Source organism: Rattus norvegicus, chromosome 4 (genome assembly GCF_021556685.1).
Source record: "Rattus norvegicus strain SHRSP/BbbUtx chromosome 4, alternate assembly SHRSP_T2T, whole genome shotgun sequence".
NCBI classification, from domain to species: Eukaryota; Metazoa; Chordata; class Mammalia; order Rodentia; family Muridae; genus Rattus; species Rattus norvegicus.
Window position 1 is genome coordinate 117242717 of NC_141537.1, and position 27974 is coordinate 117270690.

General features: G+C 45.9%; 1 protein-coding gene and 1 long non-coding RNA gene across 19 annotated transcripts; one reads left to right on the forward strand and one right to left on the reverse strand.

Annotated features, from left to right (window-relative positions):
* On the reverse strand, positions 1-27965 carry Dguok (deoxyguanosine kinase). 18 transcript variants are annotated; one of them, XM_087656685.1, is made up of 8 exons: positions 27769-27926; positions 16940-17052; positions 11093-11280; positions 7217-7384; positions 6846-6993; positions 1666-1781; positions 1120-1219; positions 1-141 (listed from the first exon to the last, which is right to left on the reverse strand). In XM_087656685.1, exons 1-8 carry the CDS (start codon positions 27908-27910, stop codon positions 112-114), a joined length of 1005 nt encoding a protein of 334 aa, XP_087512811.1. In that variant the 5' UTR covers positions 27911-27926; the 3' UTR covers positions 1-111.
* LOC134486594 (uncharacterized) lies at positions 11398-19086 on the forward strand. The gene is made up of 2 exons (XR_015686721.1): positions 11398-11454; positions 18537-19086. It is a non-coding gene; the product is annotated as an uncharacterized LOC134486594 (long non-coding RNA).
* Positions 27966-27974: the final 9 nt, after the last annotated feature.

Consider the following 27974-nt stretch of genomic DNA (forward strand, 5'->3'; position numbering starts at 1 on the left):
TGTGTTGTTGAAAACCTTATGTATTTATTAGTAAAGAACCCAACACTTTCTCAAAGCATAAAGGATGGTAAGTCTTGGCACCGTCGCACTCTGTCTTCCGTGCTGTGAGCATCACTCCCTCCTGTTGTCTGAATCTCCCTGCTGAGGTACTGAGGGTAAGCAGAAGGCCAGGACAGCCAACCCTAAACGTCAAGGCTGTTCTCCCCATTTCTGGGCAATTTCTTTAGCTCCAGGACTGGGATTAACTCCCTCATCCCTTCTCAGCATCGGGAACAGTGGTTACAAAGAGCTAAAGAAGCTGCTTGGGGTATGCACTCATTTCTCCATTCTGGGGGGCACAAACTTCATGCAAGGCAGGGCTTGGCTGGCTGGTAGCTCTGGGACAGTCCTGCCCTGGACTATCAAAAGGGAATGTGATCACACAGGAGTGCTGGTGAAGAAAGGCCTGACTTTTCTTAGGTGAAAACTGCTATCTACTACAGATATGAGAGCAAGTGTTAATAACTATACTCTGAAATAAATGGACAACTGGATTAGAAAAATAGCAAAGTCAGCTTTATTTTTAAAGTGCTTGAGATTATTAAAAAAAAAAAAAAAAGGCAATGGCAGTATGAAGACAGCACAGTCCAAGTGTGGGGGTGCATGAGGGTTGAGGAGATGTGTATAATGGGATGGATGGCAGGTCAACATTGAAAGTCAGAGCCCAGACTACAGTCAAGATGTCTACCTATTGCTTACAGGTTCCTCATGAAGGTGTTTACCTGCAGGGAAAGGAGAGCTAATGTTACACTGCAGTCTCAGTGCTTCCCTCAGGGTATGTGACTCCAGTCCCATGACAGCAGGGAGTGGAAGCTGGGAACAGAGCCCCAGTGCCTCCTGTCCCTCACTTTCCAACACCTTACAGGAGGGGTCAGCTGGCCCACACATGCTAAGAGTCACCTAACTGACATTCTAATCCAGTGCACTTCAGAGCTGGGAATTTTACCTGTAATTTGCCTATGATCTCAGGGTTCTGGAGTATGAAATGCAATTTGAAGTACAAAGTAACAAGGCCTGACACAGAGATCAGGAAGACGAGAGCTCTGCACTGGGAACCAGGAGAAGCCAGGCTCTGCTCACCTGCCCCATGAGCTCTTCTTGTTTGGCAGCATTTTCAGAGAAATCCTCACTGATGTTCAACACCAGCACCGGCACATGCCGCAGAGCCTCGAAGTGGAGCCTGGAGAGCAAGAGAGGGACGCTGGGTAAAGTCACTCTCCTTCCTCACGACCCATTCAGTCTCAACTAAAGCAGCCTGCAAAGTGGAAGGCAGAAGCGGATCCCTAGTCTTCAGACTGCTACTGAGGTCGGCATTCAAACACGAGAGCAACCCAAGCCTGAGAGAGGTCAGGCAGACCCTACAAATGTCAATCAAAATGCACATTTTTCTAAACAACTCCAGTCCTGCATCCTGAGCCAATCATGACAAGCATTTGTCACAATCCAGAGAAAAGAAAGGAAGGGAGGAAAGGAGGGAGAGAGACTCCAACCGATGTCTCTTGGGACCAATGGGTTCTATTCCATATGCCATCTAACTGAGAGATGCTGGCCACATCTACCCGCATCCTTGCCGTCCCGCCCTGAGCTAAGGTTGTGCTCAGCATGGTCTGTCTGTTACATACTTACTTGGTAGTCTTGTTAATAAACCAGTCTTCATGTTGCCCATGTAGCTGTTTAAGATAGGCCAGCTCAATCCCTTTCTCTTCTTCTCTGCCCCTCTGACACAGTCTTTCCATGCAAACCTAAAAGACAATGCCCCTGCTGTTACAGTTCAGTCTTACAGGGCCAAACAACCCACAAAGTATGTCCTTGTTGGTGCCACAGCCCGCGACTGCACCTGCTGCCTTGTTTTCCTGCTCAGAGCACTGGTACCATGCTGTCCACCTCTGCCTCAGACTGCTCTTCCTTGGAGTAGCCTCAGCTGGGTAATGGCAAACACCAGCCAGCCACACTGGAGCCTGAAACTACCCTTCTTTCTCTTCCTCCCAAGCCAGGAGATTCTAATTTCTCCAGCTGGCCCTGTCCTCTCACCTCTGCCTTGGTGCTCACTCATGCCTCTCACCTGGACACTTCAAGGGCCTGCTGCATGGAGAGAGCGCGGGCCTTAGAGTCGGCTATCATGTGCAGGGCAAGCAGTTTCGGGGGGCTGCCTCTTCTTCATCCTCCACCCACCTGCAAGTAGCTGAGACTGCTCTGAGGTAAGGCACGTTAACTAGGATTGCCAGGAGCTATTCTGCCCTTCCAGTTTGCCCCTCACTCCAGCCTTCTATGGTTCTTCTTTTTTTTTTTTTTTTTTCTTTTTTCTCAGAGCTGGGGACCGAACCCAGGGCCTTGCGCATGCTAGGCAAGCGCTCTACCACTGAGCTAAATCCCCAACCCCGCCTTCTATGGTTCTTGAGCCCCTGCTTAAAATACTTTGCTCCACAGGCTCTCATAACCAGACTTCAAGAAGTTATCAACTTGCCATCCTCCTGCCTCAGCTTTCCAGGTGGTGGATTATAGGATGCAGCACTGTGCCTGGCTAGTGAGTGCCACTCTACTTATACAGAGATAAGCAATTTGAAACATCTCTAGATCAAGCACTCACTCTGGAGTAGACTGAACATCTGCATAAGTCAAAGGTAACACAAAATGAAGTGAAACTCATTGACCCTAAGGCCTCTCTCCCCGCCCCTACAGAGCTCTCCTCTGCCTCTGAGAACCGTGATTCCTTCCCACAGCACATAAGGCCACGGAACTTGTCCTCAACTTCCTTAGTCCCTCCCCTGCTCACTGCTTCAGCCAGATTTGGCCTCCTTCCCGTGGGACAAGCCAGGCTCCTTCACACTTCAAAACCTCTGCTCCAAATGTTTGTTTTGCCTGAATTGCCCTTGTTTCTCTTTCTGCCTGGTCAAATACTTCCTTATTCAATGTCAACTGTCCTCAAAGTGTGGGTTGATTAACCCATTGACTTAGGACTCCCCCTTCCCAGCCCCTATGCCCCATCTTTCCCTTAAGGAAATGAAACGACACAATTTCTCTTTAGCACCTTTACTCCCCACTGCTTGTCGAGTTTTATCTTCTTTGACTTTATTTCTTGAGGTAGTTGTAGGTGTGCTCTGGGCTGACCTGGAGCTCTGCAGTGCATGTTTTCCCACAGACTCTGGACCTCGGCTCCCCCGCCCCCTCCCAGCACTGTGACTGGGCTTTCGGCAGCAGTTCATGCACACACGTGCTTTATGCCATCGTCTGAAAAGGAGACAGAATATTCCACGGCATACCCCACAGCATACCCCGCACTTACGCTTTGCTTCTCACTTAACCGTGGTTCACTGTTCTCACTTAGCATGGTTCACACCCATGAATCTAGCCCTGGGTGGCAGAAACCTGAGTATTTCTAGTGAGTTCTAAGCCAGCTAGGCTATGGAGTGATGAGATCTTGTCACAAAAAGGTGGCAACAAAGAAAACCCCCCAGTACAGTACTCTGTTTTACAGCAAAGAACACTCGGCCAGGCCTCTCTAATAAGCACTTGGGTCATCTCCAGTGTAACAAGGTAGCCTGTCCGTGTGCCAGCGTATCTATGGACTCAACTGTAAGCACCAGGATTAACAGGGCAAAAGGCGTGAGCTCTTCCTACTACAACTGCCCAACTGCCTCCCAGAGGTTAACCATGCTGCATTCCCACAAGTGAGCAGCTTCAGCTAAGTTACTTAATTTTTCCCCTGAGAGAAAAATATGTTTTGAATTGGAATAAATGAACATTTTAAAAATATAATACTTTCAAATACACACAAGGACAGAACAATTCTTGCAAAAGCTATTTATATGTATCCTCCATTGACTACAGACAACCACTGACACCTGCCTGCATCTATTAACATCAGTTAGCAGTTCCCTTTTCATTATTTGCTAAACTGAGCAAACTTTTCTTCCCTCTAAAGTCTAGGCAAGGTTCTATTTTGAATATTGGCATAATTCTTACTTTACTGACAGGATTATAATGAATTATTTTAAAATGATCCTGTGGGACAGTTTTATCCTGGCCCCACTTCATTCCGGTGCACATGGGAGCACACAGCAGACTGAAGGGAGGATGTGTGGGGAGAAGTGGCAGGAACCCTGTGGCCAAGCTTCCCGATCTGCTAGGCTGTGACTGTGGAAGGCTCTGCTTACTACACCCTCTAGCCTGGAGCTCAGGTGACACTTGTTCCCATGCAGCATCCTCCCCACCCCCAACATCCTGCCCACACTTCACTGTCCCAGACAGGGATGGGCATCCTGAGGCACATGGCCAGCCACTCTCTCTCTTCTTGATTCCAGCCATCTCTCCTCCAATTATTATTATTGTGATTGCCAGCTTCCTTGAATTTAAGGGGAGGATAGGTAGACAGGGCCTGGAGCCCATCCCACACTCTAAAGCCAGTGTCTGCAGGAGTCTAAAGAGCTGTGCTGGGCACTGGCTTGAATGTGTGTCCTGTTCATCCTCTGGCATTCTTGGGTTCCTTTATCTAACATCATCCAAACAGCATTTAAATCTCAAACTATTCCAAAAAGTCTCACTATGAGATGAAACACTTCAATTAGTCTCTCCAAAGGGACAAACGAGCCCTCAGTGACAATCACTATTACCACCACCACCCTGCCACTTCAGACAGGCCCCTCAAAGGACATTAAGAAGGAAGGTAAGGGGGACTTGCTTGCTTTTATGGATCTCAGGGTTTGAGTCCAACCTCCATAACACAGAATCAAAAAGCCAACAGATCTATTTTACTCCCAGGAAGGACTCAGCTGGCTCCTCTGCTCCTCCCAGGGACTGTTGTCTGCCTGTGAAGTCACTAGCCTTACAATGTGCCTCTGTTCCTCCTGAGCAGGAAAGACCACTGAAAGCGTAGGTCTGTGTCTCCGCTGGCTAAATCAGTCCACAGAAGAGTCTTCTCAGCCCTTAAATCTTTTGAATATCTAGTTCAATTTTATTTGGACCTGAAACTTTATCTAGACAATCTTACTCCTTGCTGTGATCTAACTTCTACTTTATAATCTAGGAACTCCCCATACCACAAAGTCCTGATGGGGCTGGCAAGATAGCATCACATTCTAGCGAAGAAGGACCAGTGACTTAAGTTCCATCCCTGAAATCCATGGAAGGATGGAAAGACAGAAGTGGAGTTACTGCAAGAGGAAATGTCGTATTAGAAAAAAAATGTGGGATTGGAGAGAAGATGCCTCAGTGGCACTGACTGCTTTCAGGGGTCCTGAGTTCAATTCCCAGCAACCACATGATAGTTTACAACCATCGTAATGGAATCCAATTGTCCTCTTCCGGGATTACAGTGTACTTATATACATAAAATAAATAAATAAATCTAAAATGAAGAAAAAGGAAGGAAGGAAGGGAGGGAGGGAGGGAGGGAGGGAGAGAGAGAGAGAGAGAGAGAGAGAGAGAGAGAGAGAGAGAGAAAGAAGGAAAGAAAGAAATGCAGCCAGGTTGTGGTGGGGCACACCCTTAACCCTAGCACCTGGGAGGCAGAGGCAGGCAGAGTCTATGAGTCTGAATCTGAGTCCTATCTACATAGTGAGCTCCAGTACAGTCATAGCTACATTGTGAGACCATGTCTCAACAAACAAACAAACAAACAAACAAACAAACAAACACTTTTTAAAAAGGTAAAAAAGGCAAGAACACACAAGTCCAGTCCCAGCTGCACTTAGAAGCCCCTCTCCTGGCCGCGCCTTCCTTCTGGTCTTCACTATGGGGCCCAGGCAATGTGACATGACAGGATCTCTTTCACTTATTCTCCGACTCTGCTCAGTGTGCTCCCAGGCTCCCTTCTGTCCACAACCTCAGCCCCTGCCTGTGGACAGCTGGCTTGCTTTCTGCAACAATGGGTGTACTTGGCATCTGACCATACTTGCAAAGTGTCTCTCACAAGCTGACAGCAGTATCGCTGACTGGGAATGCTGCCCTCCACGTCTCTCCAGAGCTCTCCTTTACAGACAAAGACCCTCAGTGGAAACTCTTCTAGGGTCTAGTCAAGGTCACTGCCAGTCAGCAGAGCCAAGGGCCAGGGCTGTCTCCAGAGGGCTCCCGCCATGACATCATCCCATGGGCCATGCTGGTCCCAAGTTCAAGTTACAGAATCAGAGCCAGGGGGCATGTCTACCGTTTGCCTGCCCGAGGGACTTCTCAAGGACCAAACTGTGGGCAACAATTTAGGATGAAGAGAGGAAACATTCCTTCCTTCCCCATATCCTAGTCAGAAAACAAAAGGTACCACTGAAGCCTCAGATGACCCAACACAGGAAGGGAACAGTACATATGGCAGTGGCCACAGATCTGCGTGTTCCCAACCTGCAGACCTGGAGCTGTAAAAACAATGCAGTTTGTTCTAGCCTGTTTCTTCACCAACACGGTTACTTCTACACAGGCAACTGTTTGAGCACACCACTACAACTATAGCTGCGAAGGCCCCTGGGAGATGGGTTCAGTACTGGAATATTGGTATATATCTACACTCTCTGTGCTGGGTAAGGTCTGGAAACTAACTTCTCCAACCAAGAAACCACAAGTTGTATTTCTTTAGGTTTTTAAACAAAACAAAACAAATCCCCAAACAGTATAGACACTAAGTGTGATTACTTTTTTTCTTTTCTGAGAGGGTTTCTCTGGGTAGCGCTGGCTGTCCTGGAACTCAATCCGCAGACCAGGCTGGCCCCTAACTCACCAAGATCCACCTTCCTCACGCTGGGATTGAGGGGTATAACACCATCACCTCTCAGCTTTCAGTTTCACCAGGTGAAACCTAAGGTTTTCAGGCTCAGAGTTACCTGGGGAGAAGCCTGGAGGTAGATGAAGCCATGTAACAAAAGCCGGTCTTCAAACTCCTGCAGGAGGAAGGAGTGCCAGTCCTGATAGATGTGCCATTCGACGTCACTGAGGGAGCCATTTTCAAACAGATTCTTTGCAAAGATATACCTGGATGGAATTATTGAGTGAGGGGTTGGGGTGGAGGAAGAAAGGGAAGTGGAAAGGAAGTCAGGAGTGGGAAAGAAGTAGGAACATCAGTAACTGGCTTGTTTCAAGCTTAAAACCTCTTAACTATCCTAGTTCCTATCAGCCCTTAACAATCTGATTTAAAAAATATCGTCCCTCCCCCCAAAAAAACCCCTATTTCTTTTGCCCCCTTACCCCTTGCTACCTGCAGTAGTTGGGAGAGCTGTCCTCGAGGCCATGAGAGCAGAAGAGCTGGTCTTGCCTTGCCAGAGCAGCACAGTGGAGCTGTCCTGATGGGTATGAGCTGGACAGCTGTCCCAGCCCTTGGGAGAGTGGGCCTCGCGCTTGCCTGGACGGCACCATGGAGCTGGCTCTGAGGGCATGGCAGTAGGAAAGCTGACCCTGCCTCCTGCTGATGGCAGCACTGGGTGGCCTAACCTGAGCAGGGCTGGAGAGCCTCAGGGAGGTGCAGATGTGGGAGGGCCAGCAGGCTGATCTGCTCAGCTACCACCCATGCCCAGACCCAGGGATTTGAGTTTGCCCACCCCATTATCTGTTGGGAGTGTGTGAAAGGGCTGGTCTCCATGGCACAGGGTAGCAACAGGATAACTAGAAGGAGTCCCAGTGAGGACCCAATATTGATGGTATGACAGAAGCCAGAGACCTCAAACCAGACCAATGACTCATTGCAATAAACATTTACAGTGAAGATGTGTGGACAGAGAGGTATACCATGGGATATGCTGTGGCACACTATAGCTTCCATGATGTTTTCTATGCTCTGTTTTATTTATTGTTTTTGTTTGTGTGTTTTCTTTTGGGAGGGGAGGTTGCAAGTGTGGAGGGCAGATACAATGGGACGGTGAGATGAGTGGGACTGGGGTGCATGATGTGAAACTCACGAAAAACCAATACAAAGTTTAAAAAATGTATTTTTATTGTTTGTGTGTGTGTGTGTGTGTGTGTGTGTGTGTGTGTGTGTGTGTTTGTGTGTGGGCTTGTGTAAGTACATGAGGATGTTTGTGGAGACCAGAAGAGGCCATTGTATTCTTTGGGCTGGACATACAGGAAACTGAGCCATTTGATTTGGGTATTGAGAATGAACTTTGGCTCTTCTATAAGAGAAGCAAATGCTCTTAACTGCTAGACCGTCTTTCCAGCCCTGGAAATCTGAATTCTCATTCTACAGCTCCCACCCTACTCAAACAGCACCTGACACAGGCCATGCCACATCCCTCCCTCCCTTCCTCCCTCCCTCCCTCCCCCTCTTCTTCCTCCTCCTCCTCCTCCTCCTCCTTCTTCTTCTTTCTCTCTCTGTCTCTCTCTGTCTCTCTGTCTCTGTCTCTGTCTCTGTCTCTCTCTCTCTCTCTCTCACACACACACACACACACACACACACAGTAACCCATTATAAGGAAAAGGACTCTAGGCAAGTGTACTGGCTAGTTTTGTGTGTCAACTTGACACAAGCTGAGTTATCACAGAAAAGGAGCCTCATTTGTGGAAATGCCTTCACGAGACCCAGCTGTAGGGCATTTTCTCAACTAGTGGTCAAGGTGGAAGGACCCAGCCCATTGTGGGTGGTGCCGTCCCTGGACTGGTGGTCTTGGTTTCTATAAGAGAGCAAGCTGAGCAAGCCAGGGAAAGCAAGCCAGTATGTTAACATCCCTCCATGGCCTCTGCATCAGCTCCTGCTTCCTGACCTGCTTGAGTTCCAGTTCTGACTTCCTTTGGTGATGAATAGCAATGTGGAAGTGTAAGCTGAATAAACCTTTTCCTCCCCAACTTGCTTCTTGGTTATGATGTTTGTGCAGGAACAGAAACTCTGACTAATACACCAAGACACACAGCATGTGCATAGGCCTGAACCTTTGAGATTTCCTCATTACTACAGCAAGACTCCAAACCAAACCCAAGTGAACGCAGGGTAAAACCACCCTTCGAGTGAGAATTTCAAGAATTTTGAGTGAGGGCTGTTGAGTCTTCAGCTGCTGAGCCATCCTGCTTTGTGGCTGAGAAGCAAGGGAGTGATCTTCCTGTGGTGTCAACTCTGGAGCTGGCTTCAGTAGGACAAAGAGAGCAACCTCCCCTCCAGAGCATATAGGAACCTAGCTTCCTCTGCTGAGCTTCCACTCAGATCAAACAAGGCTAATGCTGATTATCAAACTAACTTCCCTCTTTGCTTACTTGCACAAGAAAAGGAGGATCTGGTAAATTGAGAAATCAGAGCTGTATATAAACCATGGCTTCAGAAAGGGTCAATTCTGCTTTTAAAGCTTGATACAAAACAAAATTTACATCAGCAACGATGAACCCCAGTTTTTTTTTAATTTTTTTTTTTTAATATTTTATTTATTTATTATATGAGTACACTGTAGCTGTCTCCAGACACACCAGAAGAGGGCATCAGATCTCATTACAGATGGCTGTGAGCCACCATGTGGTTGCTGGGATTTGAACTCAGGACCTCGGGAAGAGCAGTCGGTGCTCTTAACCACTGAGCCATCTCTCTAGCCCTTTTTTTTTTAAATTTTTTTTTTTTAATATTTTATTTAGAACCCCAGTTTTTAAAGCAACAGTCAGCAACTGGCCACTTCTGAAAAACTGAAAACCAAACTCCTGTGTGACTGGCTCAGGGAAGTGCAAACTGCAAAGCTGTGTCATTTTTAAGAGAGTGGCTTTAAAATGACTCTGCAGAGTCTGATCCCAGTTGCAGCTTCCACAGCCCATGTTGCCTTGGGAAGATACAGCGCCTCACAACACATGGAGTGACAACTGCAGATCATGTTTGTCAAGTGCTCAGGACGGTGATTGCCACTCAGTAGCCCACAGCTCCAAGCCATCGGAACTGTTTTTCCTAGGCCACAAAGTAGCTCATTTGCAAACTCCAAAAGTGAACTTGCCCAGACTAGAATGTTTTAGCTAAAGCTCACTGAGGGCGACAAGAATTAAACAGTGTTGCCAGCTTCTCCACAGACAATATTAGACGAACTTACATCTTGCAAACAAAAATGACTAAGCCTATAAAGGGGGCCTTTGCCTCTCCTGAGGTAGGTGCTTGCCCTGTTTCTCCATAGCTGGTAGTGATGGGCAGAAGGGGGGGGGGTAAAGAGAGGGGGATGGGGAGTTGCACGTAGAACAAGGCTGAAGGACCTAGCAACCCTGAGCTTTGATCTAATGCCACACTGATGTTTTTGTTACTTCTATTTCTTCTTCCCTGAAGTCACTGTCCTCTGGAACACACACCACACTTGTGAGTATGTATGTAGTCCTTGGTGAAGTAGCATTCTCAGGGAACAGGGACGACGGCTGTGTTCTCTGGTGTTGCCCTGGAGCTGAGCCTGGAGCTTGAGTGCAGGAGACAGTCAGTAAACCTACACTGACCAAACAAATAAAAGAATGATACTTTCTCCCTTTGGCACTGAGGCTTCAACTCATGCCCTGGGCACAAAAAGGACCACTGATTCATACTCTTGAGATTAGAATTTGTACCAGGTTATTCTTTCTGCCTGAAAATGTCCCCCTTTAATGAAAGTAGCTTCAATGGGGTAATGGCACAAAGAGTGACCAACTGCCCACTTCTTTATAAGGAAATGTCAAGACCCAGGGAGTTGTTCTCCTTCTTTTTTAAAATAGTTTTTGAGACAGGGTTTCTCTGTGTAGCTTTGGCTATCCTGGAACTCGCTCTGTACAGCAGGCTGACCTCAAACTCACAGAAGGTTAAAGGCGTGAGCCACAACTGCCCTGCTGTCCCATGTAGTTCTTAATAACAACAGGCCTGGTGGCACATAACGCAATCCCAATTCAGAAAGCAGAGGCAGGAGGATTACCTATGAGAACGAGGCCAGCCTGGTTGACATTGAGTTTCAGGACAGCCAGGGCTACAGCTGAAACCCTGTTTTCAGCAAGCAGCAAAGCAGCTATAACTAACAAAGCGGCCTATTTTGCTCTGAGAGGATGCTCACAAGCCAGCCACACAGACGTTTTACGATGACTAGTGAGCCAAGGTCAGGGACTGTGCAAACAAAAGCCACACCACTGTGAGCATGGTGTCTGAGGTCGGCAGTGTTTGGTGTCTTACCTGTCACTGTACACAGATCTCTCAAAGACCCTCACAGACGTGTCTGCCTGCAGGAGTCTCCCTGGGGTGGGCTCCAACTGCACTTTCAGCCGGCTCATGAAGGAGAGGGTCTGAAATGTGTAGGACCATCGTGCTGGCTCCTGGTACATCATGTCTAGCAAGTTTCCAAGACGTCTGGAAGTGCTATCCTATGGGGGAGTACAGACGAAGAGAATTTTGTAGAAGGTGTATTATTTCACAATACACCCCACCCGCTGCAGTTCCTCAAAAAAGTTCAATGCTTAATGTGAAAAATAACCATAGCTACTTCCTTCCACTGAGAACACAAAGAGGACATGACTCTCCAGCTGAGCTTAAACAAGGTAAGGAAGACGACGACCATTCGTCCTTGTATGATAAGAATCTGACTGAGGGAGATGACATACCACATTCTCTAGAATAGGAAAGAGCAAAGCAAAACTCACGCACAGAATCCTGGGCTCGTGGAGTTTGTATGCAGACAGTCACCTACAATTCTCCTCTGAATCAAATCCTACAAATACCAATGTTGAGTTTCAAGTTCCATTTGTGGTTATTTCTCAAACTTCAAGGCAGATGAAAAAGAAAACAACTGCTTATTTGAGAATCTACATAATCAATGAGTTAAACAGACTTCTGTGTTTCATGGAAGGGTCATACTTTATCCAAACAAAACCCAGTTCCTTCTTTATTCTAGGAACCATGAAATGCAATTTGAAGTCTCACCGATTCTGAATGTACTGGTGGGACAAGTGGTGGACACTCATGGGCCCAGGTTTATTTTCTAGACTCACTCAATGCAAAAGAAAAATTTAAGCAAAGCACTTTGTACATTCATTCATTCATTCACCCATTCACTCACTCATTCACTCATTCATTCACTCACTCATTCATTCATTCATTCATTCATTCCACTGCTGCTGACTGAAGAAGGCCTGTGTGGGTGAAGAACTACATGGGCTGGGTACTGTAAGGAGTAGAGAAAAAAAAAGTAATATTTCGGAATTTGCTGGACTGTTATTTCATTTAAACTTCCCAACAGCTTCCTGAGGTAAGTACTATTAAAACCATTAGACAGAGGGGAAAACCCATTGAGAGGCTAGTAACTGACTTGCTCAAGGTTCCACAGGGAGTAAACAGAAAATGGGCTCACAGTGGGCTTTCTCTAGCTTCTTCATCCTAACCTCTCCTATAAAGATGAAAAGATGAGGAACTGTGTTCCCAGATTTCACAATGAGGGTGAGTAGGAACATAATATCAGGCCAAGCGTGGGACCAATGCTGTCATTTATGCTGTACAGAACTGAAATTAGTTTCTAGCAAAGAACATCATTAACTTTGGAAGTAAATGACAAGCAGAATCTTCACAGAAAATGCAAACATTGTTCAAATGTGTCAACCTGGAGACAATAAGTGGCTATAAAATAGAAGGGCTGGGGAGATGGCTCAGTGGCTAAAGTGATCATCACTTGAAGGTTAAGAGCCAAGTTCAAATCCCCAGAATCCACATAAATCTGGCACAATCAGGCATATCATCTTAGTGTTCCTACAGCAAGATGGGAGGCAGACAGGAGAATCCTTGGAAGCTCCTGGGCCAGCTTGCCTGGTGTCCACTGCAGTGGTGAACAAGACCGTCTTCAACAAAATCGAAGTGAGGGCCTACACACAAGGTTGTCCTCTGATCTTTTGTTTTTGACAGCCTGTTCTTATTCTATCAGTGAGGCAATATCTTAGCTCTTGTTGAGATAGTTATGTTTTTGTTTTCTGTTTTCCTATTCTGGGCAATAGTCCTCTCAGCACTGATACTGACTTTTGTTCCTTTTCCGTTGTGTGTGTGTGTGTGTGTGTGTGTGTGTGTGTATAATTTTATTATATGTAATCATATATATTTTAAATGATTTATTTATTTCATGTATGTGGGTACATTGTCACTGTCTTCAGACACCAGATCGGATCCCCATGACAGATGGCTGTGAGCCACCATGTGGTTGCTGGGAATTGAACTCAGGACCTCTGGAAGAGCACTTGGTGCCCTTAACCACTGAGCCATCTCTCCAGCCCAATTTTATATATTTTATCATATATAAATATATTTTAAAAAATTGAGTGTGTATATATGTGGCTATGTTTGTGTGTGTACACTTGTACACATACCCACCTTCACATACACATAATTTAAAATAATAAAAGTACATCTTTAAAATAAAGGAAGAAAGAAAGGAAAAAGAAGGAAGAGCAGGCATGGTTTTGCTGTATTAAGAAAAAGAACAATTAAATACAAGTCTTTCCCCCTTTAATTCCAATAAATTAATGAAGACTCCCCCACAAAGACTTAAAATAGGGAATAAAGCAGTATTGAAATCTACAAATGTAAAACAATACCAATTAAAATGCAAGGGAAATTATAAGGAAAGACATATGGAATAGAAAAAAAATCACAAAGGTTAATATTTGTCTTTAGAGTTAACAAAAAGAGTAGACCTCCAACATGAGAATTCATAGGGAACAAATTTTCCCATATATTTTTTATTTATTATTTTTTTATGTGTACTGGTATTTTGCCTGCATGTATGCCTGTGTGAGGGTGCCAGATCCTCTGGAACTGGAAATGTAAACAGTTGTGAATTGCCAGTGGGTGCTGGGAATTGAATTCAGGTCCTTTGGAAGAGAAGCCAATGTTCTTAACCACTCAGCCATCTATCTCTCCAGCCCCATTCTCCTCTGTCCCCCATGTCTTTGAACCTGGGCTACATACTCAATGGTTACTAAACTAAACCTAAGAGATTCCCATTTTCCTTACAAGTCTTAAATTGATTCCATCCTGCAAACAGCAGCATCGTATCCCTGATGAATCACCTCAAACTTTACCTATAAAGCAATCTTCTACAAAGTTGACAAAGCCAGGTGTGATGGTACACACCTTTAATGCTCTATATGGAAGGCCAAAGCAGAAAGGAGCCATGTGAGTTTGAGGCCAGCCAGGGTTACCAAATGCCAGACCAGCCTGGTCTACATAATAAGACCCTACCTTTAAGAGGAAAAGCAGCAGCTGCCATGATTCTCTCATGGTAAAGGGGGTGTTAAGAAGATTTATGAAGAAAACTGAACAATTGCTATTGATAAAAAGTAAGCAGGGGGCGGGTAGGGGTGTCCTTCCAGGCTCTAGACAAGGAGTAACAGAGGACTGGGTGCTGACACTGGAGGAGAGAAGATTGGTCATCCTCCCACAGTTATTTAATATTTTTCTACAAGCTCTACCCAAAGCAAGCAGGACGACAGAGATGAGTCATGAAAACTGGAAAACTTCTAATTGATTCCAGTTAGAGGCCACTACTACTGTCTAAAGTCTGAGTAAAGGATTCCATATAAGAATTGAGTCATATGGGGCTGGGGATTTAGCTCAGTGGTAGAGCGCTTACCTAGGAAGCGCAAGGCCCTGGGTTCGAAAAAAAGAACCAAAAAAAAAAAAAAAAAAAAAAAAAGAATTGAGTCATACTAGTCAAATAAAATCAACCGCTTTATCAGAACAGTAACAGGAGTTTGAAAAGATGAGGATAGGCATCCCGGACGGCCCAGTGTCTATCTATCTACTCAGGAGGGAGAGAACTAGTAACCCAGGTTTTATTTCTAGCATCACCACGGCAGCTCACAACCATTAGTAACGAGGTTCTAGAGGAACTAATGCTCTCTTCTGGCCTCTGAGGGCACGAGGCATGAATATAGACATATAGATAAATACTCATACATATAAAATAAAACAAATATAAATTTAAAAAAAGCAGAGAGGCCACAGAGATGGATTAGTGGGTCAAATTGTCTGAAGAGCAAACATGAGAACCTGAGTTCAGAACCTTAACACTCAGGTAAACAGCTGGGCAAGGCTGCATGCGTGCGAGCTAGTACCACAGCACTGAGGGGTGGGGACAAGAGGATCACTGAGGTGATGGCCTCCAGCCTAGCTCCAGACTCACTGAGAGATTCTGTCTCAAAAGAATAAGGTAAAGAGTCAAAGAGTAGGTCACCCGATGACCTCCCCATTCAAGTGCACAGGCAAGTACACATAAAACACACACACAAACATGCACACGCATACACACACACACACACACACACACACACACACGTTACAACTTTTAAAATGCACATACAGCAGAAAGAAATACAGGAGGATGTTTTTAAAACCTTGAGCTATTGGCAGCATAAACCAGGGCCTCCAGGACGGCTCGGCAGGTAAAGGAACCGGCTGCCAGGCCTGCCAGTCTTACTTTAATCCCCAGGACCGAGTCTGTATGTTGGAAGGAGAGAACTGACTCCTGATAGTTGTCCTCTGATCTCTTACCCTTGAGCTTAAATCTATATCAAATCATAGATTTATCTATAGTTTATATATTTATATATCCCACTCATACTCTCTTACCACCACACCCAACAAAAAGAAAAAAGAAAAAGAAGGCTGAGGACTTGAGTTGATTCCCAGAACCCACATAAAGAAGCCAGGTGTGGTATAGGGTGTAATGACCCCCGTCACAATCCTGGTGCTTGGGAAGTGAAAGCAGGAAGAACAAGAGCTCAAGGTAGCCTGGGCTACAAAGGGCCCTGTCTCTGAAAACCAAATAAGTAGAGGACTAGAAAGGTGGTTAAATGGTTAAGAGCACCCAAGGTTTGGAGAACTCAGCTCCATAACTCCTACGGTAGAGTAGCAAAAATTGTGTGAGCAAATTTTAAAATGTCACTACTTGCCTCTGGCATACTCAGAAAAAGATATTATAATTTGTTTCTAATGGAAAATTTTACAAATACAGAACTGCATACATAGAAGCATATGAACAGATGACTGGAAAACATACCTCCAATCAACATAGCATGCAGTCACACAGGCTGCATCACTGGGGACCAGAGTAGCAGCCCTGGCACCAGATCCCACGCTAAGGTGCTCTCCCACACAGAGCACTGGGGAGAGCGTCACTGGGCTCTTGGTAAACTGAGTAGAAAAGAACGGACTGAGCAGCTCATCACTCACACAAAGTGGCTTCAAAATGGAAACGGCCTGGAGGAAACCTTGAGGGATCCTCGAGAATTAGGTCTGAGGAGAGAAAGCTCTTAGCCTCAACTGTACACAAGGGTTGCTGTAGTACAAAAATGCTAAGGTCCAACACAGCTCAACACATGAAAAAACCAACCAATAATTAGTGGCTAAAGCAGGCCATAAGCCACTCAACACAAGTTCCAGGTATGTGTAGCTCAGGAGGCCAGCACACACGCTGCCACTCCTTCAGCTATTCTAAGCTTTTTGTCCAACTGAGCCTTCCCCACTCACACCGAGCTGTGAGGTATGAGTGAGACATGTGGGGTTAGTGCAGCTTGGAAGAGGCCTGGCAGTGAGTATGTGCCTTAAAAAACATGAGCTGTTGTCTCTGCATTGACTCAAAGGGTGACCAGATGCTCAGTAAGGTCCCTTCCCACATCTAAGATGACCTCATTGACTATTAGTCCTGCCAGCCAGCCTCAATAACAATATAAATACTTAAGGGTAGGAATGACAACATTCATTTTCAAAGCCTGGATGGTTGGGCATGCTTGGGAAACCACAAAGACAGGAGGCAGGCACTTGCACAGACATACAGAAGCCACAAAAATCAAAACTAAACATATTCAAACAAGTCATCTCCTCTGTGGCCTGCTTTCTAGAATGAAGCTATTTTAAGAAGGAGACAAGCTGAGCTACTTCATGTCCTCGGAGTAAATTAAGTTACTCCAATTAGACTGCTTGCATGTCTGCCAAGTATCCCCCCCCAGCCCCCCCACCCCCTAACCCCAGCTGAAAACTTACTTTTTGGGTGCCAGCAGCCTGGACATTCTGCCATGTTGCTATAGGTTCTGTAGCCACTTGCCACTCTGGGTGAGTTTTCGTGAGTAACTTCACAAAGGTGGATTTGCCCACAGCTGCAACGCAAATGCCACATGTTGGGATGTTCCCCAAATCCAGGTAAAGGGGGCCGTCACTAACCTCTGCCATGATGGCCCATCTCATGGGACCAAGGGCCAGCTTTCCCAGCTTCAAACCTTGGCAGCTGTACAACTGTCAGCCTGGTGATGGCTTGGGCAGCTAACCAGTTATTACAGTGAGCACGGGCAACGGAGCAGACACAACCTTAGGATTTAGGCTGCAGTTTTTATGAGCCAACCTCCCGAGGCAGAACATTAGTAACTATTGAGAATATAACAACTTTCAAAGGGAGGCAAAAGGTGGCTATGAAGCTTGGGCTGAGACTGTAGACATTTTAAGTTGAGGGAAAACCATTATGAGCCTCACTCATTCAACAAACCTAACCAACACTCATGGAGGGCTAACTTGTTCTTGGGATTGTCAAGCCCTAGAGCATGAGGGTAATAAATCACTGGATGAATTTTATCCCCTGAGGACTGGGTGATGGGCACGAAGCAAACACACAGGAAGTTACTGATAAATCATGCTGTGCTGAGAAAGAAAAATGCAGGATGCTTCGGATGCAGCTCAGGGGGTTGGGAAATGCTCCTTTGAAGAAATGTTGTCTGAGGAAGCCCCAAAGGAAGCCCTGAGCACTCAGTTAAGCTGAGGGCGGGGGAGGGAGAACTCATATGTGGAAGCAGCATGAACCTAGGCCAGGGAGAGGCGAGAAAGAGATGGCTGCAGCCCCAGAAGCAGCTGGCAGGGATGAAGAACCGAGAGTGCAGGAGAAGAGTGGTTAATACTGGGGTGGCCAGGCAGACAACACTGAAGTGCAGCTCCCCAGGTTTGACCTCTCTGGGCAGGGCTACATCAGTGCAGTGGGTTTCAGCAGGGAAATGTGCATATGACCTGTGTACCACCTAAGTGCCTGGAGCACAGAGATCAGGAGTCAGATCCCCTGGCACTGGAGTTCTGGTTAACTGTGAGTTGATGGGGGCGGGGTGCTTGGAATTGAACCCTTACCAGGTATTCTATAATATTAATAAAATGTTCTTACCACGGAACCATTCCTCTGACTCTTCCTTAGCTTTTAAAGACTATGCCAAGAGCTATGTTAGAATGGCCAAAGTGAAAGTCAGTAAAACAGTAACAAGTGATTTGTGGCTTGACTGGGGTGATAGCAAGGAGGTGGAATGACCTCGTCCCACAAGGCTAGGATTATCTGTTTCCATTTACACGGCCATCTAGCCTATCTGTCCTGAGCTCATGGTGGGCAGAACCTTCTGGTCAGCCCATGCACAGCTCAAAGTCAGTGTACTCCCCAAATAAATGCTAACCAACCCACCCAGTGGAGTGTCCTTATCCTCTAGATCTAGAGTATGGTAACATCCACTGCTGTCAGAATATCCTCTGCCAGACCTCCAGAGGCCTCAAGGCCATTTGCCTGTATTCCTAACTGTTCCTTGTTTGTCCTTCCTGTTTGCATCTCCACACCCAGGACCAGATCCTCTGCATCCCTGGCCTCTGACTCCAGCTGTGTTCTCTGTAACTGAACTTCCACACTGCACCTGCACTGCATGTGAAGCACGGCTTGAAATCCTGTCTGGACTATCGCACCTCTGTAATGCCAGCACTCAGGAATGCTGGAGAAGAAGTTCATACATTTGAGGCCAGTGGGGGGACAGACAGTGAATATGAGGCAAGCTTGGATACATATTAAGAAACCACCATGATGGTTTGTATATGCTTGGGCTAGGGAGTGACACTATTAGGAGGTGTGGCCTTGTTGGAGTAGTAAGTGTGTCACAGTGGACGTGGGCTTTACCTTAGGTCCTAGCTGCCTGCACAACAGTCTTAGAGACCTGCAAATGAAGATGTAGAACTCTCAGCTCTTTCTGCATCATGCCTTCCTGAATGCTGCCATGCTCCTGCCTTGATGATAATGGACTGAAACTCTGAACCTGTAAGCCAGCCCCAATTAAATATTGTTCTTATAAGAGTTGCCCTGGTCATGGTGTCTGCTGACAGCAGTAAAACCCTAAGATAGACACTGTCTCAAAACCAAAATCCTTTTGCTTTCATCAACAACAAAAAAGTATATATGTCCTTTCATCATGTGGGGGTGAGGTGGCATGCCATGGTATGCATGTGGTGATCAGAGGGCAACTTGTGGGAACTGGATTCCCTTATGTGGGCCCTAGGGCTCAAACTCAGGAAGGTCATCAGGTTTGATAGCAGGCACCTTTAATTCCTAAGCCATCTCAACAGCCTCAAATTTTGAAATTACATTTATTTATTTGCAAAATGGTGGGCATGTGGAGATCAGAAGCCAATTATAAGAGTTACTTCTCTCTTTTCATGTGAGTTCTGAGAATTGCATTTGGGTGGTCAGGGTTGGCAGGAGATGCCTTGTGTAATTTAAGCCAACAGCCAGGGTGGTAGTGGTGGAGGATGCCTTTGATCCCAGCACTTGGGAGGCAGAGGCAGGTGGATCTGAGTGCGTTCCAGAACTGCCAGGGATGCTCAGAGAAACCCTGTCTTGAAAACACTCCCCCACCCCAAATTTAAGCCTCTGAGTACAGTCTGGATATGATATATAAATATATAGTAAGACCTGGCCCCTTCACATACCCTCTCACATCTCAGCTTTGCTACTGGCCCTAGCTCCTTATAATTCCAGTCATATCATGACCTTTCCTCAAAGTGTGACTGCACTGCTTCCCCACTCGCTAGCACATGCTCTCTCTACACCTGGTCACCTCCTAGCTCAACCTTTCAGGCTTTGCTCACATGATCCTCTTGTGTGAAGCAGTTGCTGACACCGATACCTCTAAACTGAGCTAGCTAATCCTTTCTGAGTGGCCTGATGTCCTAGATGTGACTCTATCACCACAATGACAACTGTTTCTCTAGGTGGAAGATGGAGCTTTGCTAGGACAGAAAACCAAACAGCCTCACATTCTATCTCAACAAACAAAACATTAATTTCAGTTCCCTCCAAACAGGACGAGTCTGAATAGCTGTGATCCCAGCACCTGGGAGGCGAAGGCAGAGGCAGGCATATCTGAGTTTGAGGTTACCTGGTCCACTGAGTTCTGGGCCAGCCAAGGCTATGTACTAAGAACCTCTTTCAAAGAGAGAAAGAAAAAGCCTTCAGGTGATCTAAAGCTCAATCTTTTTATCAGAAGTGGTCCTTCTCAAGTGAGTTCTACCCTCTGGGGTAAACTAATTGGAACCAAGAAAGAGTGTGAGTACTCTGGAGCCCCGGTCTCAACACAGGGGCCCACCCATCAATCTGTCACTCACCACACAGCACCCGACTCCTCTCAGAGCACAGTAGTACTAACAGCTTTGCACAGTCACGCTTCTGTCCCACCTCCACTCAACTTTGTGCTTGTTCATCTTGCTCTGCCTCTGCACTTCCCACACAGAGGAGAGTAAATGTCTTCCCTTCCCTCGAAGCTCCAGGCCAGTGGCTTAAACCTTCCTTTCCCAGATCTAACATCTCACCACAAGTGTCAGTGACTTCTCTAGTTAGCTCCCAACTCCTACCACATTGGTGACTTACCAACTGGTTGAAGTGCAGATTTTTCAAACCTGCCTGTGCTGAGTAGGCCCTTGCTTTAAATATATGGCCTAGGTAGCTAATACCTAGATTATAGGTTGTTCAGTAAGTCTGAAAGACAGTTCTTATGTTTAGGGGAAAAAGCTATTTAAGCAATTAAAATAATATTTACTTACTCTGTGTGTCATGACACAAGAGGACAGAGGACAACTTGCAGAAGTGGTGTCTCTCCTTACACTATTGAATCCATGGGGACTGGATTCACATCCTTGGGCAAGTGCCATTACCCACTGAGCCATCTTGCCAGCTCCTGAAAACTATTACAAGTAATATGAAAAGGCAAGGCACTGTGCCTTGTGCCTACAAGCTTTGCAACTGGGAGGTCAAGAGTAGTGTAGAACTACTGAGAGTTGGACAACAGCCTGGGCTACAGAGCATGCTCCAAGATAGCCCAGCTTCAAAGTGAGACTGTTTCAAACAAACAGTAAATAAATAAAACGAAAAAATTAAGGCAGTTGCTCTGCTGATTAGAAGTAAATGACTATTAGACCAGCTTGCATCTTTCAAAGTGAAAGCTGGAGGGGTCTTCAGGTTAGGGGTACCAGCTTCTTTGCTGAGAGCGGGTAGTATTAGTCCATCTCAGGGCATCAGAACTCTGAGCATTCGAGTCATTCCAGTTACACACTCAACCTGAGATGCTAACAAATACAATGGGAACCTACAGTTCCAGTCACTGGGAGAATCATTTCTAATGTCCAGAGCACCCTGTGCACAGCTCCCACTGTTTCTAGAAAGTAAGCTTAGTAACCAGAAGGCAACATCAGCACAGAAAGACAGTAAATAGTGATGGAAGGTTCTGAGATCTATGCTGTGCATTGTACTAGGGCTGGAATAGCCTGGGGAAATTCACTATAGGGTAGCATTTCCTTGAACGAATGCTCACCTACACAGAGGTAAGTAAATGCCATTAGAACTGAGCTGTACTGACACATGTGGAACAATCATTTCAATGATGCGAGGTTATGTATTTAAATAAAACCCAGAAATGGCGTAACTTTCCAGTGTTATGATAGCTACTATTTTTCCAGAGGACCTGAGTTCAATTCTTAGCACCTACATCGGACTGCTCACAATAATTTGTAACTCCAATTACAGGGGATCAGACGCCCTCTCCTGGCCTCAACAGGCACTGCATGCGAGTACATGTACCCCTACACAGACATATCTTACCTGCACATACATAATTAAAAATAAAATCTTTAAAGACAAAAGTCTTGAAGTGTTCTCAGAGGCTTCACAGTTGGGTTTGGTTCTCCACTGCCACAGAGGCTTGATAATGACAAGAATACACATGCCTACAGCCAGCCTCCCTTCAGATAACTTTTTCTCCACATCTTGAACTTAGCATAACTTAGATCTTCCTGTCATTAGATCTGTTGTCTTTCGTGGGTATCCCACCTCTCGAGGTGCATCAAGTCTTCCTTAAGAGCCTTACCTGTGGTGCACTCTAGTTTGATTACATGGAAAGAGTATATTATGAATGGAACATGTGAGTTTTTTAAACTTTAAGGCAGTCATTCACAAGCTAGATGGAGTCCTGTTGTGACTGCTTACCTTCTCCAGTCCTGGCTTTTGCTTTGCACAAACTTTTCTATAAACTGCATGCTGTTATAGCTGCAATGCAGTGGGGACAGAAATGGACCTACTGCCCCAGAGATCATATTTTCTTTTATTTTAAATGTAATGTACTGGCATCTCACAGAAATCCTAAAATATACAGTTTCCCCTGGGCATTTTCTGTTGTCTTTACTTTTGGGGAGGGGTGTGTGTGGTTTCTCTGTGTAGCTCTGCTGTCTTGGCACTAGCCCTGTAGACCAAGCTGGCTTTGAACCTAGAAATCTGCTTGCCTCTGCCTCCTGAGTGCTGGGATTAAAGGTGGAATTAAAATGCCCAGCACTTTCTTTTCCTCAATAAGATGGAAAATGTGAGGGGAAAAGGTTCAGTGCGAAAAGCCTTTACTAAAGTCAATTAATGGTAGTAAATATAAGCCCGACATGTTAGAAAGTTCTTCCCAAGAACACTGTCTCTATGTGAGGAACTGCGTTTGCTGCTGTGCACTCATCAGAAGCTCTTGGAGCACCTCCTACATGCCACTGGAGCTAAAGCAATGAAGTAGGCTGAGTTCTGGCCCCCAAGGATCTTCTTCTCCAACCTTGAAACTAAGCTCAGGATCATAAAGGTTCTAATCCTAAAACCACTTCTGGGAAAATTTAGTAAATCAATCAGAAGTGTAAAAGAAAACTTAATATAGTTTGTTTAGTTTCTTCCTTTTCTTTTTTTCTTTTCATGGGAAACTATTTATAAGAGAAAAAAAAACAACAAAAAACAACAACAAAAAAACCAAAAACATGAAACCAGCCTTTCTGCAAGAATGAGCCTGCCTGCCTGCCTGCCTGCCTGTCTGCCAGTCTGCCGGCCGGTGCTCCCACTGTAGCTGTTCTGATTCATCTGACCACTGTCACCCTCTGAAGCCTCCTTGAACTCTGTCCATCTCAACTTCATCCCTAGGCAGAATTCATCACTGCCTGCTCTAGTTTTCCAAGGCAACAGACTGTAATCACTTGCTCCCTCCTCCTCTCTCACCAGCAGGCTGGGAGCTCGCTCTGTACCTTTCTCCTTTCCTATGCTGGGTGCCTAGCCAGGGACTAAGAATAGAATTGGAGGGATAAGAATGAGGTAGGTGACTTACAGAGACAAGAGAGTCCAAGATCCAGTATTAGAAACAGGATCCCCACCAGGATTCTTTGCTCATTTTTTAAAGTTTGATATGAGGAAAAGACACAACAGTGTGCAGAAGACACTTATTTCTGAATGCATGAGCAATATGTCTTTAGCAAAGCCCTGTGCTGCTTTACACCCAAGTCTCCAGAATGGGAGGAATTTACTGTCTCCCCTTCTCAAGGTAGGTGTGTCAAAGTGAAATAACGGAATGGGCTCAGATGACCTGCTGACAGTTATCTCATCTGGCAACCCACAGTTCAACTGGGCTTTGTTGTAGTAATGGGCTTTAGGAAGCACTGAGGGACACACCTTAGTGATGAATAGAACTAAAAGAGCTGCTAGGTATTTTATTGTTTGGATTCTCAGCTGTGTGCCAAGCTTTGAACTGCAGTCATACACTGTGCTTGGTTTCAGGATCACACCGGAAGCCATTCCCTTTCCTGTGTGATGATGACTAACTTAGCATAAATGTGCTAGGACAGGACCCTGGCAGTCACTGCATGAACACAAAGACAGGGAAACACAGAGATGAGCAGAGCACTGGTGGCTCTGACCCAGGGAAGGTACTGAGCATGTCAGCAACCTCAGCAGCACTCAAGTGCACACAGTCATGTACGAAGCTCTGCCAGCCCACACAGGATGAGGAACTCAGTGTGGGACCTGCCATCTGAGTGTGTGGTGAGGGAAGCAGCTAGTGACTAGAGCCAAGTCAGATGCAGTCTCCCAGGTCACTCTGCAGCACCTGCAAGGCTTTACCTACCCCCATCTGTCACCAGCTCCATGCCTGGACTCCGTCCCATCTTAAGTCTCTCTGCACTTGGGTACCCACTCGAGACAACTCGGATCTCCTCTGTGCATCTCACAGATTCCACAGACAAAAAGCATCACTCTCACCTCTCCAGAACATCTCTTCCTTTATTTTGTCCTCTGCCTCCTGAGTCAATACAAACTGTAAACCTGAGCATTCTCCTCCTCTACTAATCTCCAAGCAGCCACCAAGTCCTGGCAATCTCAATTCCCAACTGCCTTTTCAACTGTCCCTTCCTTCTCCCTATACTCAGGCCCGTGTCATCTTTCCGCCTACAACTTCCATAGCCATGGAAACTAGTTTTTACTCTAGGCCTGTCCTCACTTACTTGTGCATTGGACAAGCTAGAAACAAAACATTATGGGTACTGCAACAAATGTGACATAAGAAGTGTCCACTTTATAAGCACTTGTTTATACACTTAAATGTAGCCTGTGACTTTCTAGAAACAAATCTGGTTATGGCACATGCTGACTTCAATTCTCTAGTAGCTCAGGCAGCCACCTACTGCCAACACCTCCTAAAGTAGTGTTCTGTCACAGGAGCAAACTACCTGACAACTGAAACAACTGAAGGGAGGGAGGGTTTCTTTTGGTTCACGGTTTGAGTCCATCATGGTGGGAAAGTCCCAGGATCAGGAGGGTAAGGTAGCTTTGTATCCCAAGAAGGAAGTGGGGGAAGAAACGAATGCTGGTACTCTCTGTTTAGGAGCCATAGCACACAGAGTCAATAAATATAATAAAAATGTAAAAGGATGCATTCCAGTAATTCTCTAAGTCACTACCCCCCACTGCCACTTTTTGAGACAGGGTTTCTCTGTGTAGCCATAGCTGTCCTGAAACTTACTCTGTAGATCAGGTTAGCCTCAAACTCAGAGATCTGCCTGTCTCTGCTTCCTGAGTGCTGGGATTATGTCTTGTACCACCACCCAGCTAATTTCCCCTCTTGACTAGACCATTTTTTTTAATTTATTTAATACTTAATAATAAGACTAGACCATTTTTAAAAAACAATTTACTAATGGGTTTCAATCTTTCACAGAAAGAAAAATAACCTCAAACATCAAGGTCCTCAGTCTTTTCCTTCAATAGTCTTCTGGCTTTAAATACCATCTACAGATCTACCTCAGCATCCTCCACTCACACACCCAAGAGCACATTGAACACTTCTCCCTAGCTATCCAACAGCTGTACAGAAACCCAATATGCTTAAACCCAACTCTTTTTTTTTTTTTTTTCGGAGCTGGGGACCGAACCCAGGGCCTTGTGCTTGCTAGGCAAGTGCTCTACCACTGAGCCAAATCCCCAACAAGACATTGATGTGGGGAGGGGAGCACAAATCAAAAGCAAAGCTCACAGTCTGGGCTGGAGAGATGGCTTAGCAGTTAAGAGTGTTTCCTGCCCTTCCAGAAGGCCTGAACTTGGTTCCCAGAGCCCATATCAGTCACTCACAAGCACCCAAAACTCTCCCTGCACTTCAGCAGCAGAACATTTGGCTAGCATGCACACAATCCCATGATAAAATAAGTAAACACATACACATTAGAAAACAATCCAAACTAAGTCTTCCAAGCTGTTCAAGTAGAGATGACTGAGGTCATCACTGGCTCCTGTAGAACACACACCTCATCTACCACCTGGTCCTGCTGCCCTGCCTTAAATGCTTTCACTGGGCCCAGCTTACCCTGTTATACTGCAATGGCTTTCTAACTGACACCTTCCACTTCCGATGCACTGGGCAGATGATGCTTTTGTCCCTCAACACCTCAAACCATTGAATAGCTTCCTGTCTCAGGTTGAAAGCCTGTGACACTGTTGATCACTATCCTTGGGCAGCCTGCCCTTTTCTGATGAGAAATGAAGGAATGGATGGGGTGGGGAGAGAGTGACTGGGAGGAAAGGAGGGAGGGAAACTGCAGTTGGGATGTAATATATAAGAGACTAAATTTTAAAATAAAAAAACAACCCACAATGGTCTTGGGATCTATACAATCCAGTCCTCCTTCGCCCACCTGATCATCTCCCTCCACTGCTCTCCATGGTGACTCTACTTCAGCTGAAATGGGTTCCCTCCGGCTCACTGAACACACCATCCTATCCCCCAGGCTTTCGGACTTGCTCTGGATAATGTGGTCAGCTACTCACATGGTCCACTCACTCCCTCACTTTATTCAGGTTATTGATCAAGCATCCCTTCGCCTGCGAGGAATTTGCTGATTACCCTATTTAGAAGATAGACAACCATCCTCAACCTCTCCTCCTACTCAGTATCTAATACACTATTATTTACCCTGCTTAATTTCTGTAGTCTTTTTTTGTTTTTTTGTTTTTTGTTTTTTTGGTTCTTTTTTTCGGAGCTGGGGACCGAACCCAGGGCCTTGCGCTTCCTAGGTAAGCGCTCTACCACTGAGCTAAATCCTCAGCCCCAATTTCTGTAGTTTTATGATGTATCATTCCCTATTAAAAGTCCACAAGTGGAGAATTTTTATTTGATCTGCTCATGGCTGTATCCTCAGAGCCAAGAGCAGTGCCAGCAGAGGGAAGAAACTCAAGGGGTGATTGTTGAATGAATACAATGAGAAACTATTTGCTGCTAGAATGTCTTGAGCACCCCATATCTGCTGATCCCATTATGAATCAGTGTCTGCCCACAGCTAAGTACCCTCAGAACTCAGCAACATTGAGTTGAACCATTTTGCTTCCATGCTGCTTTCTTGTTTTCTGTGTAAGATACTGGGTTACTTATAACAAAATATATAATAAATATTTATTTCCTAACGAGGCAGGCAACTTTCTGTGAGTTTGAGCCCAGCTTGGTCTCAACAGCAAGGTCCAAGCCAGCTAGGGCTACATAGTGACTGTTTTCAAAACAAAAGAACACCACCATAATAATTTATAGTGCAATAAACATGGGGGTACAGCAAAATAGTGAAAATGGAATCTGTTAAGAATTGATCTAAGCCGAGTGGTGATGGCATCCCCCCTTAATCCCAGCACAAGGGAGGCAGAGGGAAGTAGACCTCTTGTGCGTTCCAGGCCAGCCTGGTCCACAGAGTGACTTTCAGGACAGCCAAGGCTACACAGAAAAACGTTGTCTCAGGGAAAAAAAATTGAGTCTACATAAACAATAGCTCATTTTTAAGTGTATGCCCCAAATACTACATGTGACACACCAAAATTATCTTAAATTCTATGTAAACTGGACATTTATTTTTACTTTTGCTAAATCTGCTGATGCTATTTTAGGAAAACAAACGGCACACTGTCTATTTCTAGCGAATGAAACATGCCAGTAAACCAGTATAATTCTGGGGCTATCTAAAGCCTGCGTCAGGCTTTTACGTCCCCGTGGGTGAGGAGGTGGGCGGGCACTGAGGCCCAATGTCTCCCAAATCAAAACCCATGGTGCACTGTGGGAGAAAGGCCTAACAAGCAGAACCAGCAGATCTGGCGGTGGCCGAGAAGGGGGGTCAGGTGGGCAGGGCTAGGGCAGGATCTGAGGCCAGCTTCTTTTCCCAGCCTCTCAGTCACCTACTCGGCGGAGGCCACGGCTTGACAGCCACTTTCTGGCCCTTACCGATGTTGCCTTCAATGCAGAGCCTTCGGGGGCCGCCCCCGTCGTGCATGCCCCTGGCGCGTGGTGCGTCCACGAGCGCGTTCCGAGGCTGGGAACGGAAAGACGCTCGGAGTCTACGCAGAAGGAACCGACCTGCAGCCATCCTACCCAAGCTTAGCAAGGCGGGCACTTCCGCCGAGGGCACTTCCGCCTGCGGTAAAGCGACT